At 39.0% G+C, this 27,658-nt stretch overlaps 1 protein-coding gene and 1 pseudogene across 3 annotated transcripts in view; one reads left to right on the top strand and one right to left on the bottom strand.

Moving 5' to 3' along the window:
- Positions 1–27,658, bottom strand: part of LOC103723925 (protein disulfide isomerase-like 5-4) — a 77,100-nt gene that overhangs the window by 7,345 nt on the left and 42,097 nt on the right. For all 3 annotated transcript variants that reach the window (XM_088702966.2, XM_008815023.6, XM_088702967.2), the window contains 6 exons: positions 23,256–23,313; positions 16,729–16,769; positions 16,544–16,618; positions 10,837–10,893; positions 9,988–10,054; positions 9,670–9,816 (listed from right to left, as the gene is read on the bottom strand). In XM_088702966.2, coding sequence (XP_088559092.1) covers positions 9,670–9,816; positions 9,988–10,054; positions 10,837–10,893; positions 16,544–16,618; positions 16,729–16,769; positions 23,256–23,313 — 445 coding nt within the window. The remainder of the gene's footprint in view (positions 1–9,669; positions 9,817–9,987; positions 10,055–10,836; positions 10,894–16,543; positions 16,619–16,728; positions 16,770–23,255; positions 23,314–27,658) is intronic.
- Positions 395–4,264, top strand: LOC149753002 (uncharacterized; annotated as a pseudogene).

Genomic DNA, 27,658 nt, shown 5'->3' with positions numbered 1-27,658 from the left:
GACCGAATGCTAAAAACAAATCCATCAGCTTAGGTGAAGGAAAGGCAGAGAGAGAGGAGAAAAAGAAGAGAAAGGCAAAGACAAAGGCGTAAAAAAAATTAGAAGAGTCAAAAACTAAATAAGGTAAAATTTCTTTCCCTTACATTGGTTTTTTAATATTTCATTTAAATTGCTTAAAAAAATTAAGTCAAAAATTGCCAAAAAATAGAAAATGATTCAATGATTCCATTTCGTCTTGAATTTTTTATATGTTGTCGATATATGGACAATGTTAATGGTGACTTTAACTTTTATTTTTACAGAATTTTTATAATTCATAATTTATTAAAAAATTTTAAAAATAATTTTTAATTACAAAAAATAGAAATTGCAAAAAATTAATGTGGTCGTAGGAATGGAGCCATCAAGGAGAGGGCAACCCCAAGAGCGTAATATTGGTTGGGAGCATGGGAAGATGCTCGGTGAACGGCACCAGTTTCAGTGCAATTATTGCCACAAGTGCTTCAAAGGAGGAGGGGTAACCAGATTAAAGCAGCACTTAGCCGGTAATTCTCATGAGATATCTGCATGCTCGAAGTGCCCACCGAGCACCCGTCAGCTGATGAGGAAAAACCTCGCTGAGATTAAAGCAGCCAAGGAGAGGGCTGCCAAGCAGAAAGCGGAGGTGGAACGCCAAGCTGCAGAAGCACCTTCCTATCACTTGATGGAGTCACAAGAGGTCGAGGATCCAGATGAGGAGGAAGCACAGATCCAGGCTGCCATGCGGGCGAGTCTGGATGATCGGTGGCAGCAGGAGGAGGTGGCGAGGCATCGGGCTCGATTTGGGCCCTCGTTTTTCGAGTCGGGCGCCGGTTCTGGTGGAAGCAGACAAGATCCAGATTTCAAAGGACAACCTTGGTCAGGGAGGGCGACGGCAGAGGACGTAGCCGGATTGCATCTATCCTGGGTGGTTTTAGTGGCCGAAAGAAGTCTTCCGGAGGGATTCCACCAGGTGCGTCAATCCATGATGTAGATCTGCATGCCTTTCCAGGAGAGATTCGAATCAGCAAAGGGTAGACATAATGTGGAAGGAGAAGAAGAAGGATATGTGGCGAGCTATTGGATCCTGGTTCCACTTCAGCCACATTCCAGCGAATGCTGCAGATAATACATACTACAAGTCTGCCATTTCTGCCATACAGTCTGCCGGTCCCGGTGTCGATCCTCCAGGCCCGAGGGACATCTACGGTGAGCTTCTTGACAACAATAAGGAGCTAGAGAATTGGATTGGCTCATATAAGAGAAAGTGGCCCACATATGGGCTCACTCTGATATGTGATGGTTGGACCGGTCCGACAAAGTGGGCCATCATCAACTTTCTGACATACTGTGATACGAAGACCTTCCACAAGTCAGTTGATGCTTCGGATAAAGTGCACAACACCAATTACATCCTCAGACTTATGGAGGTGATTGATCAGATTGGAGAGGAGAATATCGTGCAGGTCGTCACTGATAACGGGCCGCAATATAAGTTGGCCGGGCAGGTCTTGATGGAGCAGCGACCACAAATTTTCTGGACCCCATGTGCTGCACATTGCATCGACCTCATCCTGATGGACATTGGAAACATCCGTAGGGTGCAACATACGGTGGAGATAGCCCAACGCATCACCAGGTATATTTATAGCCATACTTGGGTTCTTTCATTAATGAGAAAGTATGCAGGGGGAGAAATTCTTAGACCAGGAGTCACACGGTTTGCTACGAATTACATTGCACTTGATAGCCTTATCGAGAAGAAAGGAGCCCTACGTCAGATGTTTGTCAGTCCCGAGTGGCAGGAAAGTAGATATGCCCAGGCCGACACTGAAGGAAGCAGAATGGAAGACTTGGTAAACAGGCAGTCATTCTGGCAGCGGGCCAATGCGATAGTCAAGGCTATCAAACCATTATATCAAGTACTGCGGGCCGTGAATAGCGAGAGGTACCCCTAGATGGGCTTTTTGTATCACATGATGGAGAAGGCAAAGGCTCAGATCATGGAGGCAGATGTAGCCCATGCCCAGGAGTACATCGACATCATTGAGCAGCGGTGGGGAGCCCAAATGGGTAGAGAATTGCATCTAGCAGATAAGCGATAATATTGATAATTATACTGATTGATATATTTGTATAATTATACTAAGATGGTGTCATCTATGTGCAGCATACTATCTGAATCCCCGGTTTCAGTACGAGAGTGGAATTGGTATGGATGATGAACTTCTTCATGCTCTGCGTATTGTTATTTATAAGATGAAGCCTGATCCAGAAGTCGCCGCGTCATGTATAGAAGAGGTAACTATGATTTAGTAACATATGTAAATATATCGGATCTTATATTATTGACATACTACAACAAGCTTCTTTCCACAGACCAAATTATTTAGAGAGGGCAGCCATAGCTTTGGACAGCGACCAGCTGTCGTGAGCAAGACAACTATGAATCCAGGTACAATACAAATCTGCAAGACACCTCTGCATCTGAATTATCTTCAACAATGAGGCCATCATATATGTAAAATGTAATTATATTCAATATTTTTGCAGCTGAATGGTGGATTCATTTTGGTGGATCCGCAAAAAATCTTAAGCGGATAGCTATCCGGATCCTCTCCCAAACGGTCTCCTCGAGTGGCTGTGAGCGTAACTGGTCCACCTTCGGCCTCATCCACAGCAAACAGAGGAACCGTTTGATACAAAAGCGCCTCAACGACCTAGTTTATGTGCACTACAATCTGCGGTTGAGGCTAAAATGCATTCAGAAGGAAGTGGAGCTCAAGTATGCAGATCCCATTTATAGAACTTTTACAAATGATGATGATAATCCTATGCTCGACTGGCTTGCGGCCCAACAGCACGAGCCCGAGCTTGATGAGCCAGGATCGCCTCGACGACTAGCCAGCATCATAGCCACCGAGGCTATGGTCGATCTACAGCAATGGGCTGAGCGCAACATTCTCCGCACTCCTACAGCTGATATGACGTGGCTAGAGGAGAGCCAATCACCGCATGACTGGTATGATGCTCCCGTTCAAAGAGATGATCCTCTCATGCGAGGACGAGGACGCTCTAGTACCCAGTCGACTCGATCAGGAGGGCGTCAATCCCAGCAAAGAAGAAAAGGAAAGGAAAGGGCCCCAATGGAGAGTGTCGAGGAGGAGACTTGGACCAGCAGCGATGAAGGTTCTAGTGGTGATGGATCTACTAGCCATGGAGGAAGTGGAGGACAGTATGGTACTACTTATAAGACAGCCGGAGGGAGGTTTTCGATACACCGGTGAGTCTCAGTTTATGCATACTACACAAGATACGGAACACGGTAGGCAGTCTGATATAGGCCGGTCGAATACCATTGCATATCGAAGAAGAGCTCCTCGAGGTCGTTCAAGAGGCCAGGATGCAGCTGCAGATGACCTCCCATGTGGAGTCGGATCCATTGATGTATCAAGTTTCGAGTCTTCCTATTATCCGCGGCCTCAGCCAGCCTATGGATATGATGCATCGGAGTCATCTTCCGGTGGGTACTACCCTGCGCAGCCCGAAGGGCCTTACAGGTCGGATTTTGGTGCCGGCATATTCGGATGGGCCTCTTATCAAGACACCTCTCAGAGCCAGAGCTTCAGCGAGAGATCCGAAAGTTCTTATGACCCGACACGCATTCCTCGAGGATTGAGCATACAAGACTACAATGCCGCTTGGTTAGAGGGATGGGTTGATCTGCCTCCATATTATGCTGATGATCCAGATATTGACGAGAAGCATCGCCACTCGATCCGATTTCAGATATCCGAGAGTGCTTTAAATGTATGTAATAATTGATTGTATCTTAATTTGAAAATATTTTATGTTCTTCATCTCATTATTTGAATCATTTGGAAGTAATAAGTTGCATCATCTAGTTTTAACCTTAAACCTAAACATAAAAACATCAAAAAATATCCAAAAGTGAAAGAACTCCAAAAAAAAAAAAACCGACGATGGGGTCGAAACCAGGCCGAATGTGCCCTATCGGTACGGTATCGGTTCAGCTCGGTTCGGCACCGGTACCGTACCGTTACCGAAGCCGACTGGTACGTCGGTACCATTGGTACCGCGAACCTTGGGTGGTAGGCTATCAATACATTTTGAAATTGATTTAGTGCAACATTTATACAAGTATATGATTAACAAGTATATGGATGAACATTACCTGCTAGATGTAAATTTCTACCCATCTGATAATCTCACCTTTGCTCAATGATGTCAATAGACTCCCATTCATGCTTCGAGTTTGCATGCCTAATTTGGATCTTAGTAGTAGAGGAAGCCCATATGGGGGTATCTCTTGTTATCCACAGCTATCTACACTCTATACAATGGTTTGATAGCCTTCACAATTCTCTCGAGCCACTGCCAAATTACTAGCTTGTGACCAAGCCCTCCATGTGACTTCTTTCGGCACTGACCCGGCATTGACGAGAATCTGATGCAAGTTGGCTTTCTACTCAATGATGCTATCAAATTCAAAGTAATTCATAGCAAAATGAGTGATTGCTAGCCTCAATATCTAACTGCTTATGTACTTTCGCATCATCTAACTGCTGGTTTTATATGAATCTGGTCATTGATTGGGTTGTCTCAATGACCTGCTTTACTCTACAAATCTTTCCGATGTCCACCAACATAAGATCAATGCAGTATGCAGCACATGAGATCCGAAAAATGTGGCTGCACGTCCATAAGAATCTCCCCGGTGGCCCTATAATGTGGCCAATTATCTGTAATTGCTTGCATGACATTCTGCTCCTCTATTTGGTTTGTAACCTCCTCTGTCAATTTAAGGACATAATGAGCATCGTGTACCTAATCGAAAGCATCCATTAACTTATGGAAAAATATCCTTATGTCATAGTATGTTAGAAAATTGATGATGTTTCGCCTATTGGGACCCGATCAACCATCATATATCAGAGTCAAACTATAGATGTCTCACTTACTCCGGTAGGAGGCTATCCACCTTTTTTACTTTGTATTATCTAGGTAGTTCACCATATATATTTTTTGACCCTAGAGATTCTGTACCTTGACCAACATCTAGATGGTGGAAATGGTAGACAAATAGTATATGTTGTCCGCCATAGATGCAGGGATATGACTGAAGTGGAACTATGATGCAATAGCTCTTCACGTGTCTTTCATCCTATCCTTGACCATCATAGTGTCAATTCTTTACTGTTTCGAAGCTCTGCTAGAAAAGCCACTGGATATATATCATGATTTGTGGCTCGTCAATATATCATTGAACTTCTTCCATTTCTTGCTGTCAAAGGCTCCAAGCATAGAAGCTATATGGCTATTGACAATGCTAACAATTTCATTGACCAAGGAGATCCTCCTGAAGCTTCGATCTATCAGAGCCTGACTGATACTATGAGGGTCCAAACCATGATACGCCGAACCGCTATTGGTAGGCGTACTGGTGGCCTACCGAACCAGTTCGTACCGATGTTGAACCAGTCTGAGCTGCCCACAGCATGCGCGGGCGGGCTGCCGCACGGTTCCCAGCGCGTGCGGGCTCGCTTCCTCGTGGTTTCTAGCATGCATGGGCGCACTTCCCAACAGCCGGACCGGTACGGTACGGGTGGCAGCATGCCATGGTCCAAAGTCCAAACTATATCTTGTGCCTAGCAAGCTTGTCCATTTGCCACTGGTCATTCAGTATTGCCTAGGTGGCAGCATGAAGTTGCACCTCCTCATCATCTAGATCGAATAACTCAAAGCCTTACGAATCCCTAGGATAGCATGATGGAGGCTCGGCTGCCCGACATTCAACCTCTGCCCCAAGGTCTAACGAACTGGCCCAGCCTGTAACCGATACGGGCCGGTTCTGTGCCGGAGATGAAGAAGATGAAGAGAAAGAAAGTGCAGGGAAGAGAGGGAGGGAAGAGACCTGTGGCCGCTATCGGAGAGCTGCGGAGGGGCGTTGGAGGACGGGAGGCGGCGGAGCCCGCGGGGGGCGGGAGAACCCGCGGGGGCACGGTGGAGGCCGAGGCCGCATCCCCTATTTCTTTCGAAATAGAGGACCTAGCCGCGGATTTTTAATTTGAGAATTTTCAGTGAAGTCGGCAAATCGGGTACCGACTTCACTTAAAATCCTCCAATTTTAATTTGGAGGTTCCCCCATCCCCCCGCGGGTTCCGCCGCCCTTCCGACCTCCGGCGCCCCTCCGCGGCTCTCCGATAGCGGCCACAGGTCTCCTCCCTCCGTCCCTGCGCTCTCTCTCATTCTCTTCTTCTCCGACTCCAGCGGGGAAGAGCTGGCCGGTTTGTACCGGCCGGTTCTTGTACGAATCGGAACCATACCGGTCTAGTAAGCGACCGGTACACCTATCGGACCTGGTACGGCGAACCTTGCTCTGCCCTCTTCTCAATTGTTCTTTATTTGGCCGTCTTGAAATCAAAAAAGTGCTTCATAAGTTGCCAAACCTCCTGTGAGCATTTTCGGCAGAAAAATACATTGAGGTAAGCACTAGGCAGATGTTGCTTTTATCGAGTTAGCCCTCCCTCTTGAATTGTCACACCATTTGCACCACCAGTGGTGCTAATATGAGAGCGACCCCATGATGGCAACCAATGTCATACTCTAGCTTCTACCTTACAGCATTCATTCTTGCAAGTTTACTTAATTAATTATTTAAAAATTAGAGAAATTATATTATAATTAAAAAATGATCAAATTTGTCCAAAAAATAATTCCATATTATCTATATGTAATACACATTTTAATAATTCTTAGACTTCATTAAATATATTTAATTAATTGTATATAACAAATTGATATTTAATTAGAAAATATCAAAAAAATTTAATTAAAAATAATATAGAACTCTAACAGGGATGCTAGATATAATTTCATCACATATTATCGTTATTAAAAATAATGAATTTTCATTATAATGCAAAAAAATTAGTTTTCCACTTTAAATATACTTCTGAATTTTATACGTACCTAGTACTAATTTTTCATATTTAAATTATATTTAAATATATAAATAGCACTAGGTATGCAAAAAATTAGTACTAGGTAATTTTATTTAAATATATTTAAATATAATATATTTTCAATATTTTTAATTAAAAATAATATTTAAATATAAAATATCGGAAAATTTGTGTTCAGATTTGTGGAGCATCCTGTCAAGCAAAGTTTGCTATACCGATCGGTACCATACCTTATCCAATGTACCATATTGTACTAGTATCGAACTGGTATGCATTCTCATACCGTATCGACACTTACTATGCCTCGCCGTCTCGTACCGTACCACACATCGATAATGTAATAGAATGGTACCGGTATGGAATCTGCTGCTAAGATGGTGAACCTTGCTATTAGAAATGCAATATATATTTTTCTTAGTCCGTGATATTCACAAAAGGCTACTTATTTTTCAACTTTATTTAAATTTGGACTTATATCTTCTCATGCATGATTATGCCCAAACTTAAATCAATTGATACCAAATTTTGATAGAGAGTAGCATGCACAGCCTTAAACATGCTACTAATTTTGCATAATTTTTTGATCATTATTTATTTTTTATAAATTTTAAACCAAAAACATATTTTTAATTTTAAAAATTATAAAGTTCATGAAAAATTATGATTTCGGTGGCATTGCATAGATCACCATAGATCTACAGCATATCATGAAATCATGCCAAAGTCTAAAATTTTGATATGATGTCCGCCCATTTTTTTCTATTTTTTGCCAATTTTCAGTGTTAAAAAAAATGAAAGATAGGAAAAGGGCCCTTATTGATTTCTATGGTTGATTTGGGCTGAGATCCGCAAAAAGTCAGCATTTCTTGATTTTCTGCATCTAAAGAAAAATAGAGAGTTGACACTAAGAAGGCATGGGGAGGCCTTCTCAGCCTCCCACCTCTATTATTAAAGGGGGAAACTAGCTCAAAATGGCCGAATCGAGACGAACCACTTGGCTCAAATTGGATTGGGACTGAACTGAGCAGTTCAGCCTATTTTTCGAGCTGACAGGCTGAACTGTTTCGGTATCCCATTAGTTTAGTTTGGTGCGCCCCAAACCTGGAAGTTTAGGGTGGTATGGCCAACCATGATCTACACCATTGATCATGATTTAAGATGCCTAAATTTGCTAAAACAAAAAGCCATGCATTTTGAGTGTTTTATGCATGCATCAAATCAATAAAGGAAAAATTGTATCATGTCTTGGTTTGATCTATAGTCTACATGTATCCAGATTAACCAAAATTTGATCTAAATATGTTTTAGATCAAGCTCAATGGTTTATATTTTCAAATTATAGTTTATAATTTCAAGAAAAGGGAAGAGAGAGAGAGACAGAAACTTAAAAATCATTCTCTCATAATTATGTGGGGCCTACTCTATATTTATGTAGGGCCATTGCTTTTTGGGATTCTAGTTTCAATATGTCCCAACTTGAGAGTTTTCCCTATATGCATGCAATTATGCATTCATATAAGCACACATGTACATAAATATGTATGTATATATGTATGTGTGTACGTATATGGATGGATGGATGGATACAAAGTGAAACAAAGTTTGAAGAGGTGGTGTTATGGGCACTAGAAAATGAGACAAAATGGAACAAAGTTTGAAGGAGTAGGAGTGGAGAGGGCTTAGAGCAAGGATCGCCGAACCGGTACCGGTAGGCATACCGGTCGGCCACCGGACCGGTTCGGTACCGGTTCAGGCCAGTACAAACTGGTACCAAACCGGTACCACTAGTTTGGCCTGGTTCACGTATCCAAAAGCCCAAAAAAATTTGGAACCGGTACGGTCTAGTTCGGGCCGATACCATCTAGTACCGTTTTTTAATGCTGAACCGGATCGGTCAGAGACTAGACCGGTTTGATACGGGCCGGTTCAGCATTCTTTGGCTTGGAGTGTTACGGAGACCACAATTAAGGGTCCGTTTGGGAGAATCCTGCCAAATCTGCCTAGATACAGCAGGATGGGCTGGAGAGAGGGAAAGAAGGAAGAGAGCCAGAGAGCAGCAGGACAGTAGTAAGTGGTTGCAAGGATTGATCCTCACGTTCTCTCCTAGTCTCTCTTCATTCTCCAACTCTTCTTCCCCCTCTCCTGCTCTTACCTTCTTCTCCAGCACCATGTTGCCAAATCCTACCGGATCCAGCGGGATATTCCCAAACAGGCCCAAAATCAGATAGAAAACAAGAGGACTCGCTTAGGCGAATGTAACTAGAAAAATGCAAAAAAGCAAAAGTTAGTTGCTTGAAAGGCTGGCATGAGGGAGAGAATTCAGAAAAAAAAGTCCTACCCTAATATGAGTCTGGCTACAAAATGGTATTTCTGTTACAAAAATAAAATTCTGAATTCTGATCATGGGAAGCTCCTCCCACTAAAATAGTGGAGATGATTAAAAAGAGAGAGCGATCATGAAGATGATGGGATAAAAATTGAAGAGTAACCAATGAAACATCTCAAGTCAAGAGCTGTGATGATAATGAATTAATGATAATAGTTACATGTTGAATTCATAAAAGATTCTTAGTTCTTCAATCCCATGCAACCAATTCCTTTCCTTGCACTGGAATGGTCATTTGAGATTGTAAAACTGGAATAGTAAAAGTGAGAATTGATTTACCTTCTTAACATGCACATAACCTTCAATCCTGCAGCCACCAGTTAATGGTGCAGGGAGCTTAGTTATATCCATCGGCAGAACAGATTTATGTTCCAATGCTGGCATAAGAGACTCTCTTGGAACAGGTGCAACCAAAGCTTCCATTGCCTAGAAAGGGAAGTCCAATTTACACAGCTTGTTCAAGCTTTATGATTAGCCAAGATGACTAGAATACAAAAGCCTAAAATTAGGGTACATGTAAAATGACTATAGGCATCAGTTCCAAATATCAAAGAAGAACGAGCTTTCTGCTAATGCAAATATTAACTACAAACATACCGCAACCAAACTTTCTGTATCACGCTCGCCATAGTAAGTTACATGGTCATGGTGTCCATGGTTGTCCCTGTGTCAGATGCTGTTGTAATGGCATCTAATTGAAACTAAACAAATAGCAAAGAAGTCAACTAAAATGCAGTGAAGTTCAGTTTGTGAATAGGCAACTTTGGAGACAAAAAAAAAAACTAAAATCATTGGGGTTGCTGGTGATCAGACTTTTTCAACCTACAGGAAATTCTGGTGGCAGAAGAATTATACACAACTTGTCATATTTACGGACAATGTTTAGGTCATAATAAAATACTTAAAGAGTTTAGATCATATACCCAAAGAAATGTCACAATTATGCAACAGATGTTAGCCAATGATGTTACATAGTGAGCTCTAATCACTCAGGACAAAACGTGCAAATTACAGCAGCAAATAGCTTATATAAGTGCCTTGATTCTTGGTTCTCATTAATGATTCCTTTAATAAATTCAATGTCTATAACTATTAGTAGCAATAGAATAAAACTATGGAAATAAGAGAAGTGAGATCTCCTCAATGATGTATAGCAAAATATAATTTTGGTTCCCAACATATTTTTTGCTGTGTAATCTTTCAAAGTTTACATGTTACTACTTGGGGAAGTATGTAGTGCACAAAAAAGGCCTATCAAAATGAAAAACAGTGAGAAAAATGCCTATCATAGTTTTAGTCTTTTAGATGGCATGTTAGAAAGTTTAAAACGAGAGACATCTAAATGTACAGTATAGGTTTCACCAACTAGTGGACCATACAAGGAAAAAATAATGGTGTTAAGATTCAACTTATAAAGGGGGAGAAATAGTAAAGCATGGTTCTTACATAATATCGGTCCCTTTGCGAAAAATGCGGATAGAAGGGTAGCCTTGGATATGATGCCTGTACAAATGTAATATCAAATAAGATGTTTAACCTTCAAAACACAAAGTAGTATAACCATTAAAAGCAGACAATTAATAAACTATGGGGAAAAGTAAACATGTCAATCAGGCTTCAATTTTTAATATACATTAGTGGCCTTGCGAACTGTAAATTATCAATTAAGATATGAAATATACAAGATTAGGACATGTAGTATGTAAAAGGTCATTCAAGGGCTCACCGACTACCTTAATTGACAAATCCTTGACATATAACCACTAAATTTACAATCACCAGAGGAATAAGATAACATACCAATTAGGCTTCAAATTTCAATCTACATATACTGCCATGCAAATTATGTAATTGTCAATTGGGAAAAGAACTACATGAGTAGAACACCAAGTTCATTCAAGGGTTTTCGCACTATTTACATGACCAATCATTGAGATATAGCTTAACATGTTGTATTGGGTGTAGAGATGCAAATTGGTTGTGTAAGACCCAGCTCGTAAGCTGGCCTAACCTCACAAAACCCTGGTCCATTAACCGGCTTTGAGGTGCTTGGACATGGCCCACCTACAGAAAAGAAAAAAATGGGGCAAAGCAAGGTTCACCATCTTGGTACCGGACCCCATATAAGTACCATCATATTACTATGTCGATACGATCAGTATGGAAGCTAGTTCAGTGTATCGACACTTAGTATGCTCCCCATACTATATACCAATTTAGTACCGGTATAATACGGTACGGTCAGTATGTACTGATACTGATCGGTATGGCAAACCATGAGTCAAATCCCTTTTCGAGTTTAAGGATGCGGACTCCTCCTCAAACACCAACGAGGCTAGAAAATATAGCCTTCATCATTAAAACCACCCTCACCATCCTATGAGAGGCACCACACCATCAGTCGCTCTTCCTCCTCTTCCTCTTCTCCTCCTTGTTCTTCTTTGGATTTCTGTGAGGACCCGTGCGGGCGTGTTTAGTCCCACATCGGTTATTCGCTGGGTAGATCTTGGGTACTTAATATAGGATCAAGGAACCCAAATAATACATTCCGGTTAGTCATTTTGGGTGAGGTCCTGGGTTGTTACAAATGGTATCAGAGCGGACCCGACCCATAACCTATGTGAACTAGGGGACACTGCAGCACGGATCCATTGGGGCTGACCACGGGCCGATTGTGGTATTTGTGATTAGATTTGAATAGATTTGAACCCTTAGCCTGATGAGGACGTCAGGACTTAAATGGGGGGAGTATGTGAGGACCCGTACGGGCGTGTGTTTAGTCCCACATCGGTTATTTGCTGGATAGATCTTGGGTACTTATATAGGATCAAGGATCCAAATAATACCTTCCGGCTAGCCATTTTGGGTGAGGTCCTGGGTTATTACAGTTTCCACCACAATCCGCCATCATTGTTGTCGCCACGGCAAATCCTTGCCAAAGATGAGGTGAGAAGCCACCAACCCTACCTATTCTTCTTCCCCTTCTAGATTGAGCCTTCATCAGCTGGATTCCCTTGAGGAACTATAGGGAATCACCTAAGAAAGACACCTTGTGACATCCCATGTTCCGCCTGTTTTCTTTTGTTTTCTCTCTTTTCTTGCCACCTGTGCCACCACCTCTAGTTGGTAAACCTTCGGCTGAATCTCTTGGGCCTTCTGCATGACCACCCGATGGAACGATGACCGTTGGTGAGCAGGCAAGCACCTGAACTAAAGCTGAGATTATCCCTTGTTTTACTCTGTTCTTGTTCTTTTCTTCGCCAGCCGTTGTCATTGTCGGTTGCTTGCTGCCGCCAGTAGTTGCCACAAACCGTGGCCCTCTAGCCGCCACCACCCACTAGTCGAAAGTCCTCCCCTATTCCCTTGTTTTGAGGAGGCCATGAAGCTCCTCTTTCCATTTGAAAAAAGAGGGAGGAATCCCCTATTTCTCTCTCCACTTTCTTGCTCTCTCTTATCTTACTTTCTATCTCTCTACATGAATCTATGGACTCATTTTATACCCTAGTAAAAAGATCTTGAACCACCTTGGTGGCCATGCCGCATGTCCAACCCCACCTCGGTACTTGCTAGGCACCCTTGGACTCCATCATCAACAATCCTTGTGTTAAATGTTCCCCAGCTTAACTATTGTTCTGTGATTTAACTAGTTAGATTGAAGCAACCTGAGGCACTGTCGCTCCATCTTTTTTCACCCATGCCTTGGTTTCGATCATAATATTCTCTAATTATTGAGCTTGAATTCTTGATCTTCTATAGAGGTGCTGAGACTTGGGGTTTTTATTTTAAAGTTATTTATGGTTAAATTTTGATGCGATATAATTTTGGATAGGAATATTTCAGAATTAGTTGGATTTACGTGCTAGTTGTTCTCATAAGGTATGTGATGATCCACCTTCTCTAGTTTTTCCAATTAAAAAAATAAGTGTTTAACATTAAACAAATTATAAGTTGATTATATGTGTTTATAAATTTTATGGATCCATGTTTTGAATAAGAAATTTGTATTTATGATTTGAAAGCAACGTTCTATACCAAATATTTTGCATGTCGCTTATAAATAATTATGAATGTTTTCTATTCTATACGTCTTATATGGAATAAGCATATTTTGATCGAAATATGACTTATATTCTTGTGCAAAAAAAAAACTTTGATAAAATTTAGATTTGGGCTTACAGCCGAACTATATTTTGATACCTTGGCAATAAGGGTTACATGTTGACACTTCGTTACCTTGCCAATGAGGGTTACATCTTGACACTACGATACCCTTTCCGTGGAGGTTTTATGTTGGCACTTTAATACCCTGCTAGTAGAGCTTGTATGTTGGTACTTGGATACCCTACCAAAGAAGATTAATTGTTGGCACTTTAATACCCTGCCAGTGGAGATTATACGTTGGTATTTCGATACCCTACCAGTGAGAGTTATGCATTGGCAATGTGACTATTTCTAAGCTCACTATTCTAGCTCAGTCATAGGCAAGGTCCGTCGGACTGACTGAACTGACATAGGTACCGGTACGATACCGCATGCCCGCGCGTGCGGACGCGAAAAAAAACGCATCCGTGCGTGGATGCATTAAATGCCACAGAGTAGCATTAAATGGCCCACATGAGCTGCCAACTCGCGCGTGGGAAAGTACACCGGTCAAGGTTCGTTGTACCGACCGTACCGACGTAACAGTGGGCACCGGTATCGGTACCATACCGAACCGAACCGGTACCGTACTAGTTCGGCTGGTTCGGGCCAAAAGTCAAAAAAATTGAGATCAATACGGGCTGGTCGGTACGGGCCGGTACCGGTTCGGTACGAGTCGGTACCAGCCAGTACCGACCGGTATGGGTTGCAAATAGTCGGAACCGAAAAATATAGTTGTACCGTACCGGTTCCATCCGGTATCGGTACGTACCAGCCCGTACCGACCTGTACCAATCGGTACGGCAGACTATGACACCAGTACACAGCGAAAAATGGCCGGTTCTAGCCTCTACAGTGTTGGAACCATTTTTAGCAGCCGAACCGTACCAGTTGGGGCCGGTACCGGTATGGTACGCGCTGAACAGATCGGTTCGAACCGGTTTAGTAGACCTTGGTCATAGGATACAAGTGTAGTCATAGAAAGGCTATTGAATTGGATTATAATATTTTTTGAATTATTTTATGGATAAGAATATGAATATGGACATGATATTTTAAATTGTTTTTATGAGAATGAATTGAGTATTTGAGAAATTGAGGGTACACTTATTTTGTCTTATTTAATTGTATATTGAATTTGTCTGTATACCTATTATATAAGAAAAATTATTGAATTATTTTGTTGAAGTGCTCATTACTTACTAGGTTGTTGAGTTCATTATTTACTCTCTTCTTTCTTTACAAATTAATAGAATTAGTCGTGGATGAGGGAACTGCCATGGGAATGAGAATAAAAGTGAGATCTGACCATACTAACGTAGTTTAGATTTAGTATTACTATTATAAACTTTCTATAGGCCTATTATTAAATTAATATTTGAAATATAACCGATGTAAGACTCTTGGATATTGATTACTATTTGTTAGTTTGGATATATTAATTATTAAATTTTGAATTTTAATTATTTAAATTTATTCCACTGCATTGCATGTGATATCATGATGGAATGCCTTGCATGCTTCTTGGAAGAGTTCCATGAGTATACAACGGTTGCCACACCTCTGGTTCACGATTTTAGGTCGAAGGCATGACAAGTTGGGCTCAACTTCAACAACCAGGTTAGTCTTGAGATTAAAAGTCCTAAGCAACCAGGTTTGGTTCGGTTAGGTTTAAGTTCAAGCTCAACCCAAAAATAACCTTGCAACACCTTCCACAATTCAACTTGAACCCATGCCAAGGTACGCTTGTATTTACTGAATGCTTATTTTTGATGGTGCCAACCAGTTGAGTTGGTAAAGTCTCTTGCATTGACCCATGAGACTTGGTTCAAACTTGCCCTCACCCTAGCATTCGCATGGCTTCCACACTACTAGTTCTCATAAACATATATATATATATATAATATTTATATTTATGCTTATTTTTATGAATTAATATATTTGTGCTTATGTTTATGTGTAATGCATATCTTTGTTTTCAAACAATACAAGAAAGAGACTATCTGAAATCAAGCCCACCAAGGCCTGGTTTCATGTATATGATAATTTAACAGTGATTATCATGATGACCATTTTCTTGTTTTGTGAAAAGAGGGTGTAAGTCAAGTTAGAATGATATATCTATAGTTATTTTTTTCTTTTGGCAATTGGGAGAGCATGGAGGGTCCATAGCTTGGCATGAGTTTGGCTGGCATTGGTATCACTCTAAATGTGTATGGTGACCATAATATAGTGCCGATTTTCTTAGTTTCTAGAGTAGTTATTTCATATCACTACTTGGGTATGCAATAACAGATTAGCTCATTGATCTAAGAGCGTACATGGTTGAGAACCATGCTATCATGATAGATTTATTCTCATTAATCTTCTCATATCCATACTTAAGGAATGTATCTACACTAGTCTGAGTCATCGATACTATGATGATCGTACTAAGTAGACCAAGTAACAGGTTCACATTTAATGGTCCATTGATCTACATGTTTGTTATTGACATATATATGCAAGACTTTGATTAGAGAGAGTGATTGATTCATTTCTTTTGCAATACCTTCTTTTACACTCATATTGATTATGATCACTGTCATATCTCTATACAAAACATCTCTAATTTAACTCAATTAACCTGATTAGGACAAACCAAGCCAAGCCAAATTGTCATCTGGAACCATCAAAACCTCCCTATCTGGTTGGATTGGTTTGTGTTGGATCACTATTTGCTAAAGAATTCCCCAGCACAATGTTGATTTGTGTTGGATGATATAGATGTTGGGTTGTCCTAGGGTTGGTATCGAGTAAAGACCAGCCCTTCCAAATCACAACCCTAACTAGGTGGATATAGGATGAGTAGAAACAACATTAATAGTAGCTAAAGGAGAAAAAAAAGACTTTTTTTAGAAACAACTAAAGATTGCACATCATTACAAGCTGAAAAGCAAATAAAAAATGATATATCATGTATGGTTCCATTTACAAAATCCATATCAAGGAGTAACTACAGACATGGAGATACCTCTTGCATAGTTCATTTTGTTCTTTGCAATCAACCTTTCCTAGGAGAATTCGTCCATCCATTTCAGGATCATATCTAGAGAACAGAAAGGATGGAAAAGGAAAAGAATAATTATCTAAGTATGGACCAATAAACTTCATTTTAAACAGCAAAATATGAGTGCAAGAGTGAAAATTCTGATGTACCTTTTCTTAATTATTCTGGCTGCCTTTTCCCATGATGGTTTCTAATGTCAAAACATACACGCTTAATATTGAAAATAAATACTATATTGGCAAATGTTCAATTTCAAAAAGATATTTCAAGCCAACAATTTAGTTTATCAGGACGAACGAGACAAAAAGCAACAACCCTCGGGATGAACACGATTTAGTTATGCCTTGGGTAATGAGTTCGAAGTAATGCACCTAAATAATGTTAACTTATTAAATTTCAATGAGTATTATTAAACTTGAATCAAATTGATTTCTACTTTAAAAGGAAGATGGGGATGTAGATAAATGTTCCATTCATACTGACACAAGGTTGTAAGTCCTAAGCTATTGGACATGCTGTGTTGTGCCAGGCTGGTGTTAGTATAGGTCATGCATGCTTGCTAAAGTGTCTACATATCATAGGTTATCAACCCATGTTGGTGTGCATCAACTTATTTTGATTTGCAAAAGTAGATGAGGCCTGATATTGCTAGAACCAATGCAAGGGTCGTCTTATAATTTTAAACTTAACATGGCACAGCAAGTTCAGACATAGCATGTGGTAGCTATTGGTTGGCAAACACCACTGCATGCAACAATTAAATTATGTGCAGTCCAAAAATGGACAACCAAAACAGTTTTATGAAGTAATGCCTCATGTCAGGGTGATTGTGACTTGTGACCTATATCAACTACAGGTTTTTTTTCCAAGAAAGGGCTTCAACAAAGTTATCATGTTTTTAACCATTATTTGAGCCGTAAGAATATATGTGCTAGAATACTATTTGCAAGGAGCAGATATTACTAAAAAGTTATCTTGATAACTATGAAACTTCAAGCAAGGAACTTTGAAAGAGAGAAGAAGAAGAAGAAAAGGAAAGAAGAAAGAAAAGGAAAGAAAGAAAGGAACGAGTAGAAGAAAAGGAAAGGAAAGAAGGAAGAAAGAAAGGAAAGAAAGAAAAAGAAAAAGGGAAGAAAGGAAAGAATGAAGACAGAAAGAATAAAAGGAAACAAATACAGAGAGAGAGAAAGAAAGGAAAGGAAAGAAGAATGGAAGAGAGCAGTCGCAGGGATGGGGGGGGTGGGACATTGATGCATCCCACGAGGCTTACAACCTTTGCTTTGAGGACATATGTGAGCTAATTGGGCAAACTATATTATTTTTTATATGACTAACTTTAGATAGTGTAATAATCATTGATCCTATAAATTCAATGGTTTGACTACAAGAGAGCTATTTCTCCTCAATGTTGGCAGAACTTTACTATGAACACTAAGAGCTAAAGATTCGATCGGGACGAAGGAATAATTTCCTCAACTTACTCAACATGAATCTCCCGAAAGAAATTTAGAATAAAAATAGAAAAAATGGTAAAAGTAGGGTTAACGTCTCCTTTTCTTTCATTGATGATGGATATAAACGGCGATATATAGCCTCTATTTATAATGGTTAATGGTGAGGTCCACCCTGACACAATTTAGGTTGGATTTCTCTTCTAGTTTGAATAAAACTAGCTTTCCAAAAATAAACAGGACTAGTATAAATAAACACCAAAAAACTAAAATTCTATAGGAGGTAGATCTCGACACCTATATTGACTTTACCTTCTATCGCTTTGCCTAATTCTTCTCGAATTGGGAGATACACCCAGTCAAAGTCTTCCCCAAAAAGAAAATTCTCGATTTGAGTGACCCTCAAGACCCAAATAATCAAATTTTGGCCTATTCAAACCTCCTGGAGGGTTGGTGCTACATCATTGATCTTGAAAAGTAATCCAATTTGAAAAACAAAAAGTTCATCTCAAGCGGATGTTGTATGACCAAGTTAGGCCTCTGAAAGTTTGGCATGAGATTCGACTTTCCAATGCGGCTGATCTCACTCTTGGACCCTATCCAGTCCTATTCGTAGTGGTTAAAGTGATCCACATCAAGTTTGGTGATCCTTCTGGATTAGGGATCCTCCTATTTAGGAGATTTAATTCCTACTAAATCAGAACTGAAGATAGAAAAATGATTGCTTCCCTCCCTCATGGCTGAACCATCTGACTTTGCTTATAAATGGTTTCTGACCTTGGCCTTCCATGCTAAATGGTCGATCCTCATCTCCAGATATTGGAGACAGCTCCGTATCAAGGCGTCGCCAAACACAATCTCGGTGGGTTGAGCAATATTGTCCTCTAGTTGTGTGATACGTTCCTCCCTCTCATCATTCATCAAGATAAATTAGCAGCCATACTCACCTTTGTCCTCCAATATACTTCAAGTATGGATAGCCCTTCTCCTGTCTGCTTGTATTAGTTGCACGTCTGGACCATAAACTAAGACCCCTATAGATGTAGAGGACCAAAGCTCTAATACGAACTAAGGCCCCCACTGGTATCCCTTTAACTTAGCTTGCATATGAGGGAATTGCTGGAGCCTCATACATATTTTGGGCAGAGGAACCAAGCTCTTTGCTACAGGAAGGCTCTGCTTAGCTCGGGTTGGAGGCTGAGCTAAATGGTTGCTAGGCCGAGATGATAGACCTCAACTTTGGAGGTCAACTACTTTTGGTCTGCTCATCCTAGTCTTTTAAGATGACTCAGGGTTCCGACTAGAATGTCTTGGATAATTTCTAAGCGTGTCTGGGTCGTCTCATATGTCATAAGTGTGAGGACCCGTGTGGGCGTGTGTTTAGTCCCACATCGGTTATTCGCTGGGTAGATCTTGGGTACTTATACAGGATCAAGAAATCCAAATAATACCTTCCAGCTAGCCATTTTGGATGAGGTCCTAGGTTGTTACAAATGGTATCAGAGCCAGGTTTCGATCCTGGGACCTATGGGTTATGGGCCCACCATGCTTCCGCAGCACCACTCTGATCAATATTCTCCAAATTTCTTAATGATCCCAAATCCTCATCATTTTTTTTATAAAATCCAAAAAAAAAATTTATTCTTACTTCCCAAGCATACTAGAACACGATTAACCCTCGAGATAATTGCCATATTTGCACCAAGTATGATCAAGTAATCATATTCTAGATCCAATTTGAGCTTAAACAACTCTAGATTCCCTTGACAATTCCATTATACAATTTGATATTTATTTTTCTTTTAAGAATATTAATTCAAGTAGATGATTCCAAGTCAACTACTACAAGTAAAAACATCCAGGAGAATTTTCTTATTGCTCCACCAAATTAAAAGACCTTAAATCAACACAAATGAGTAAAACCCACTCAATCATCTCTCCTAGAGTTTTCTTCACCGAGATCTTTAACATTTATCAAAAATCTTCCATCATAACTATGTATGTCTCTAAAATTCAAATTCTTCATGCAAATCTAGATTTCATCAGCAACCTCAACAATATTGAACAAAAACCCTAGATCAACTTATAAATCCAAACTTTGAATTGAAGTTTCATATACATCACATAATCTCCGATAGACATGAATAAGATCTATTATTTGGATCCAAGGATGATAATTAAAATTATTAATTCCACCCAGATGAATATTTTACAATCTCCAATAAAATCAATTTTCAAGATTGATATTTATTCTTGAATTCTTTCAAAAGCATAAACTACAAATCTAAGAGAAAAGAGATCTATACTAAAACATTTCAAATATAAGATCAGCTAATGCAGAAACCATTAATCCTACACTTAAGATGCCAGATTTCTCTCTCTCTCTCTCTTTTTCTTTTTTTGCACAGCAGATAGAAGAACCTACTAATGACACCATGATATCTATATCAGTCAAAATCAAAAACACTAAACTAATCTTTGACAACAAAATTCTCCTTAACAAGGAAAAACTATTAGAAAATATTTCTAAATCAAAGAGTTAATCATCGACCAGCTTAAAATAATTTAAACCTACATTATTCTCAAAATTTTACTAAATGATTTCCAATCAAAAGAGCAATCTGCATTGTAAATTGAAAAGATCTAAAATTTCAAATTCTAGGTAAAGACAGAAATTCTAGAGTCTCATCCCAAATATATTTTTCTTCTACATAAGAGTTCCATGCATAATCCACATAAGGATTTCAATCCTCGAAAAATATTTTAAAATCTTTCCTAGTTCAAACATTAGACAACTTCTTATGAACAAATCTTAACTAGCCATCAAAATAATTAACTTCAAACTAGAAGTAACATCACAGTACCCCATATAAAATTGAACTTCCAAATTCACTTATATAACAAATAAGCTAATAATTTACAATGCACGATAATATTCCATGGTTAATACTCCACTTAATTTTAGTCAAAATCCTATTTAATCATAACCTGAAATACAAATTACTCCATCAAGAAAACTCCCAGAATAGTTTATTCACACTTTGGCTATGAGCACAGTTAACTAGCATTCTGTTTTTAATATGCATCTCAAATAAAATTCAGATAAAATAACAAAAATTTATCAATATCAAAAGCAAACAAAAATTTGTCTCTTTGCCTAATTTCTACCCATCTCTCAAACTTTCTAACGAATCCTAAGGATCCTAAAACTTAGGCTCAATTATGACTATTTCAATTACAATCCCTAGTGACCTAAGCTCTGATACTATATGTGAGGATCCGTGTGAGCGTTTGTTTAGTCCCACATTGGTTATTCGCTGGGTAGATCTTGGGTACTTATACAGGAACAAGGAACCCAAATCATACCTTCCGGCTAGCCATTTTGGGTGAGATCCTGAGGTGTTACAAATGGTATCAGAGCGGACTCAGCCCATAACTTATGTGGACTAGGGGACACTGCAGCACGGATCCATTAGGGTTGACCACGGGCTGATCATGGTATTTGTGATTAGATTTAAATGGATTTGAACCCTTAGCCTGACGAGGACGTCAAGGCTTGTGTTTAGTTCCACATCGATTATTCGTTGGATAGATCTTGGATACTCATACAGAATCAAAGAACCCAAATAATACCTTTCGGCAAGCCTTTTTGGGTGAGATCCTGCGTTGTTACAATAAGCTAGACAAATCTAATTGCTCCAAATCTCCTTGGTTATTTATTGCCACAAGATTTGCCCTCCCATTTCCGACTTCTGAGTCTAAAGTGTCTTACTTAGTTCGGGCAAAAAAAGTGGCCCTTTTCATCAAACTCACACCATTTTGAGGGAATTAACATGTAGGTGATCCCTGGGAGGACGAGTCCTGACTCTTGGTCTCCCGAGGGGATGTTAACTATCTGAAATGAGGATGATGCGGTAAGGATTTGCTGATCTGGTTGGAAGGATTGATGCATACCATCCAAAATTCTACAAAAAGAGGGAGATAGAATCTGGAAATCCACTACTTCTGGAGGGGCTCTAAGCATCCTTTCTGTCGCTCTAAGAGATACCTGCAGAACCAGCTCGCTAAATCATTTTGAATCGTCCTTGGTTGGTGGTTCTGTAGCTTCTCCTTCCTTTCTTCTAGGGGGATTAGCCCCTTTTGCTGATATTGTTTTCTCATATTTGCAAGATGGACTCTCCATGGGAAAGACGTCTTTAGCATTACATCGAGATGCTTTAGTTGGCCTTGCAAGAGGCCAAGGAAAAGGCAGCCAAGGCAGAGGCCAAACTAGAATCCCTCAAGAGTGGGCTAGCAGTCAAGAAGGATCGGACTAGAACGGACTTGCTCCGGGCAGGTGCAACAAAGAAAGAACTGAAGGTCGCCAAGTTCAGGGTCACCCAAGCTCAGAAGAGCATGATATGTCATACCGTATCGTACCGGACGGTATCGGACATATCGTACAATACCAGTTCGGTACCAATACCGGTATCGATGACGTTCCGACACTCGGTAGGCCAAAAAAATTCCGTATCGTACTATAACTACCGGCACTATGCTAGTGTGGCACCGAAAAGTATGCTGTACCGGTAACGAGGTACAAACTTTTAAGGTACAAAACTTTTAATCCAAATCTTTATTATTATTATTCTTATAATTGTAGGTTAAGTTCTAATCAAGCTCTTTTAGATTTAGTAGAACAATATCATTTGGTTTGAAAATTTCAAAGTCCTCAGCAATGATACAGCAGAATCTCACAGTCGAGAGCCAGATTTGTCAAGTAATCCGATTGACCAATTAATAAAGATAGTTACTCATTGACTATCACTAGTTCACTAAATTAGAAAATTGAAGTAACAACTTAATGCATGAGACCTATTTTAACCAACATCCTTTGTTTACAAAGTGTGCTAGTGTGATTCTAGGATAAGCGTAGGTTGATGTGTTTGAGTGGCTCAGATGGATAACACTAAGGCCTAAATTGATACCCTTTGGATCAGTTTGGAGTGTCAAGAATCCCTCACTCAGATTACGTTCTATAATTATGACATGCAAGGATAAATTCTGGTCCACTCCAACCAATACTAATATCAAGAATAAGTAACAAATTAACATTAAGTATGTTGTTAATACATTCATTTAGTGAAACAGTGAAAGTGCACAAACCTCATGGTAACATATCATAAAGGTGCTTAATGATGATAATAAATGTATTTCACATGCATAAGAAAAGATTGAAATGTTACCAATCGATTGCTCCAGCAACACCATGGTGCATAAAAATTGACAACAAAAATGGCATGCCTATAATGAAGATGTATTTGAGAATGTTAGAGGAAATATTGAATTGACAATCATCCTGTAAGTATTGCAATTTGCAAGACATCTGTTTATGAATGTCTGATCCAAGCAACAAATATGCAAAAAATATGATGAACAAATTTACATCTTTAATAGTGTGCAACTACATGATGCAGGAAGAAGTATCTAATATATATGATGCAGAAAGAAGTATCTAATATATACGTTTCTTATTATTTGTAAAGTATCTAATTAGTTAAAAAAATCAATAAATGAGTAAGCAATAAATGATCTTTTGTCAATAAGGGTATCTAGGCCACATCAGTTATCAATAAGAGAATCCATATTGCATCTTATTTAAAAAAAAATAGAATGTGATGCAGAGAAAATTAAGATCATGAGGTTTGTATAAGCTGAACAAATACTAGTCAGAGAAAAGGTACCTAATGTAATCTCTCAAAACAACAGAACTTTAGGATAAACGAAAAACATATAATACACAATTGAATCAATAAAGAATAGCGGAAGTAAGAATCAATCGAATCATGTGCATGATTCTTTATAAAGGCATCCTAGTGCATAAGGCTCCCACCACTGTACGGTCTAGAAGGGTCGCATATACGCAGCCTTAGCCTCGCACAAGGCGAGGCTATTTTCATGTTTCAAATTTATGATACTTAGGTCACAATGGAGCAAGCTTTCGTAGTTCGCCATATTGCCCCAAACTACTCAATTCGGGGTGTACCGAGCCGTACCAAGGGTGGATCAGCACAATTTCACCCCTCGGTTTGAGAAACCAGCAAGGGAGGGGAGAGAGGGAGAAGAGTGGGAAGAGGAGAAGAAGAGGAAATAGGGAAGAATGTGGGCAAAAGGCTTAGGAATTTTCATTAGCATTTTATGGTAGGTGATCTTTCCATATTCTTCTAAATTTAAGTAATATTCTATGAGCTGTTAATCTCTTTTCAGTCTAGATGTGTTCCAATATTGTCAAGTTCTTGATTTTAGGGTTTCTTTTAAGTGATATAATCTTTAAGTCAAGCTATATTTTGTCCTTGTAATCTTGTATTCTATTTCATAGAAACCTGGATTTCCCTTTGAAACCCTAAAGCTCGGCAAATTTTGAAAAGCTTCCCAGAAATCCTAGAGACCAAGTATCTTTTTGCCTAAGAACATAGAGAAGGATTATGTTTTGCATGTTTTGAACTAAATGTTATCTTGAAATACTAAAACATCAGAAAATTTTAAAGGTTAAGGTTTCTTTTCATTGTTGCAGTCTGGAATTTGTTGGACTTTCAAGTTATTCTACATTCTAAACTTACGATTAGAAGTTTGATACTTGATCTGAAATTTTGATTTGGTCCTCCAAATTAATGTTTTTTTTTAACTCATATCTGTGCTTATGGAATTGAGAATATGTTTTCCCTTCTAAATTTGTGGCTTTTGCTTGGAACTTTGGGAAAAATATTCTATGTCATATTGTTAAATCCTTTCCAGAACTGAATATTAATATCAAGCATGAAAAATAAGGAGGAAGATCCCTTTCTAGGAGTATTTCAGCGCCATTTGAATCTTTAGACCCCTGGTTACGGGGTATATGTGTTCTTATTCATGTTCTGGATAAGGATCTATATGGACCCTTGGCCAAGTGGTATATGTGGACCTCGAGGATTACGTGGCCTCACTTAGAATAGCAGTTCACCAGTGAGGATTTATGTGGCCTCATCTAGTTTACTAATGAGGATTTTGAGTGAACTATTTTACAATAGTAAGGAGGGTTTGTGTTGCCTGGAGGTTAAAAAGAATAAAATATGCTTCCCTTATAAGAAAATGTGATTTATGGGAACCAAGTTAAGGTCCTCCTTTAATGCCTTTTGATCACTTTCCAATAAATGAATCTTTATTCAGAAGACCTTATTTTCAATACGTTGTTTTAATGGTTTCATGGAACCTCTACCTGAACAATTTTCTACAAATGGTCTATGGGGTACATGCTAAATATTATTTGATTTCCATTTAGACTTAAATTCCTTATGCTATGGTGAAGGTACTTATTGAGTTGTGCTGCTCACACCCATCTTTATCATTAGAACTTTTCAGAGTGATTGAGAGTGGACTAGATTTGGAATAAAGAGGAACTGAATTTGGAATAAAGAGGGATCAACAAAAAAATAGTTTTGGGAGGTGCATTTTGGGGATCCGGTAATCTTTAAAGTAGCACAAACTAAGGAATGCCAAACCAGGCCATATCGCCCGGTTCAGGCCAAACCGAGCCAACTCAGTCTCAGACCGGTCGGTTCACTATAAAAAAATGGTTCCAGCCCCATAACTGCCAAAACCGGTAATTTTTTGCTGGAACCAACCGGAACCCCAATAATACGGGCCGGAACTAGCCGGAACCGGCCGAAATCGGCCCGTAAACCAGCTCGGACTTGGTGCGAACCAATCGGCTATTGCCATAGCGGGCGCTGTGGCAATAATTGCCATGCCACAGCGTCCGCTGTAGCTGTGGCCCAGCATTCGGCTTTTTTTGATTTGGGCTTAATTTTTTTCTATGTTGTAGATCTAGAGACGATGTATATGCTGGAATAAATTTTTTTAATTTTTGAATTATATATAGTTTTTAAAAATTATAAATATATTTTTGGATAAAAAATAATTTTTTAAAAAATAAAAAAATGTAAAATCAGAAACGTATTTAGGAGCATGCAGGATACTCTATATAAAAATTTGGTGTTCATTCATTCAAGTTTTGATGCGATCATGCGCACAGTAGCCTAGCCTAATTTGAAAAAAATAGAGAAATAAATAACCTTTTATGGATATTCGAAGTCCTAGAAAAATATATGTAGCATCTATTATTGAGTTCTACATCGGTCTGAATTGAAATTAATTTTTTAAAATATTATTATTTAAAAATTATTTTCAAATATAAAAAGTAATTTAAAATATATAATTAATGCCCAAAATTATGAAAAATTAGTAGTATATATTACATAATTCAGAAGTAATTTCTGAGGTAGAGATCATATTTTTTTGAATTTATGATATATAAACATTTTTTTAAACTAGAAATTATTAAAAATATGTAAATAATTAAAAAAGTAAGAAAAAGGGTTATATATTAGATAAGCCAAATGTATTTTTTGAGATAAAAAAATTATCATCCTCGTATTAATAATTTGCTAATTTTAAATAACTGATAAACTGGCATCATGCTTTGCTCGTCGTGGGAAAATTGGAACGTGCTTCTGAGTTCCAAGCTTTGTAAAATGCATGAGAGGTTTTCGAGCAGTATGAGACTCTGAACCCGTACTGTTGGAAAAACAAAGAATAAGCCCATGAACTAAGCTTCCTCCCTCTTCCCACTCAGCGACGACGCTGATGCATCAATAGAGAAAATAGCTAAGTCTTTCCTCTCAGGGACAAGCCAAAGGCCGAGCCATCATCCAAAAAAAAACGAGGGCACGTCCTGATAAAGAAGGCTGTCTCGGGGCGTGACCCGACCAAGATGAAGGCGGGGCAGCTAGAAAGAGGGACGAAAGTCAATTTTGGGGTCCCGCACCCGTCCCACATGCCGTGATCTCACTGAAACGAGATGGGACAGCCGGGACGGCACCCATCCCACCAAGACTTCAATCCTTCTTTCAAATTTTGAATTGAAATCGACACATCCTTTACCACCTTTAGTTCAAAATCAGAAAATTAAAAAAGGCCAAAATGCCCCCATCATGGTACAGCACGAATCAATACCGTAATGTACCAATCGCCAACTGGCACAGGTCTCGGTACCAATTCCAGAAATCTTGCCAAGTACTCACATGGAGGCAGTAAGTACCATGCCAATGCTAATTGCTGATAAGGCACTGGCATTGTTCATATCATGTTCTGCCAACCAGAACTCAAATCCTTACACAAAAAAGATCATCTATGATAAGGTACCTTATATGTTAGAGTAGAACTCTAAAAGTTAATTACAATAATGCCTATAAATACTCTTGTTGATAATTAGATTAAATTCCCATGACCTAAATAAAATCTTCCTCTACTCTAATTTAGCATCTATAACCAGAAAAGTTGTGTAAAATCCATTCAGATACAAAACTGTAGCTTCTTTCCATGAAAAATCCATCTTGGTGAAGTAATCAACATTGCAAAAGGGGCATAAGTTCAGATTTAATTTTTATCTAGGTGTTTTTTATTAAATTTTCTTAAATTAAAATGATTTTAGAGAAGCTATATTTTCTATTTAAATTAGTGTTACAATCATAAAGCAATTAAAAGTAATCAGATCCACAATGTAAAATATTATTATTCTTAAATTAGGATCCATAGAATTGTTAGGAGGAGA

This window comes from Phoenix dactylifera, chromosome 8, assembly GCF_051530095.1.
Source record: "Phoenix dactylifera cultivar Ajwa chromosome 8, Ajwa_hap1_PhDact_Kaust_v1.1, whole genome shotgun sequence".
Lineage (NCBI taxonomy): Eukaryota > Viridiplantae > Streptophyta > Magnoliopsida > Arecales > Arecaceae > Phoenix > Phoenix dactylifera.
The sequence above is the reverse complement of the archived record's forward strand: the minus strand, read 5'-3'. Positions and strand labels throughout refer to the sequence as shown.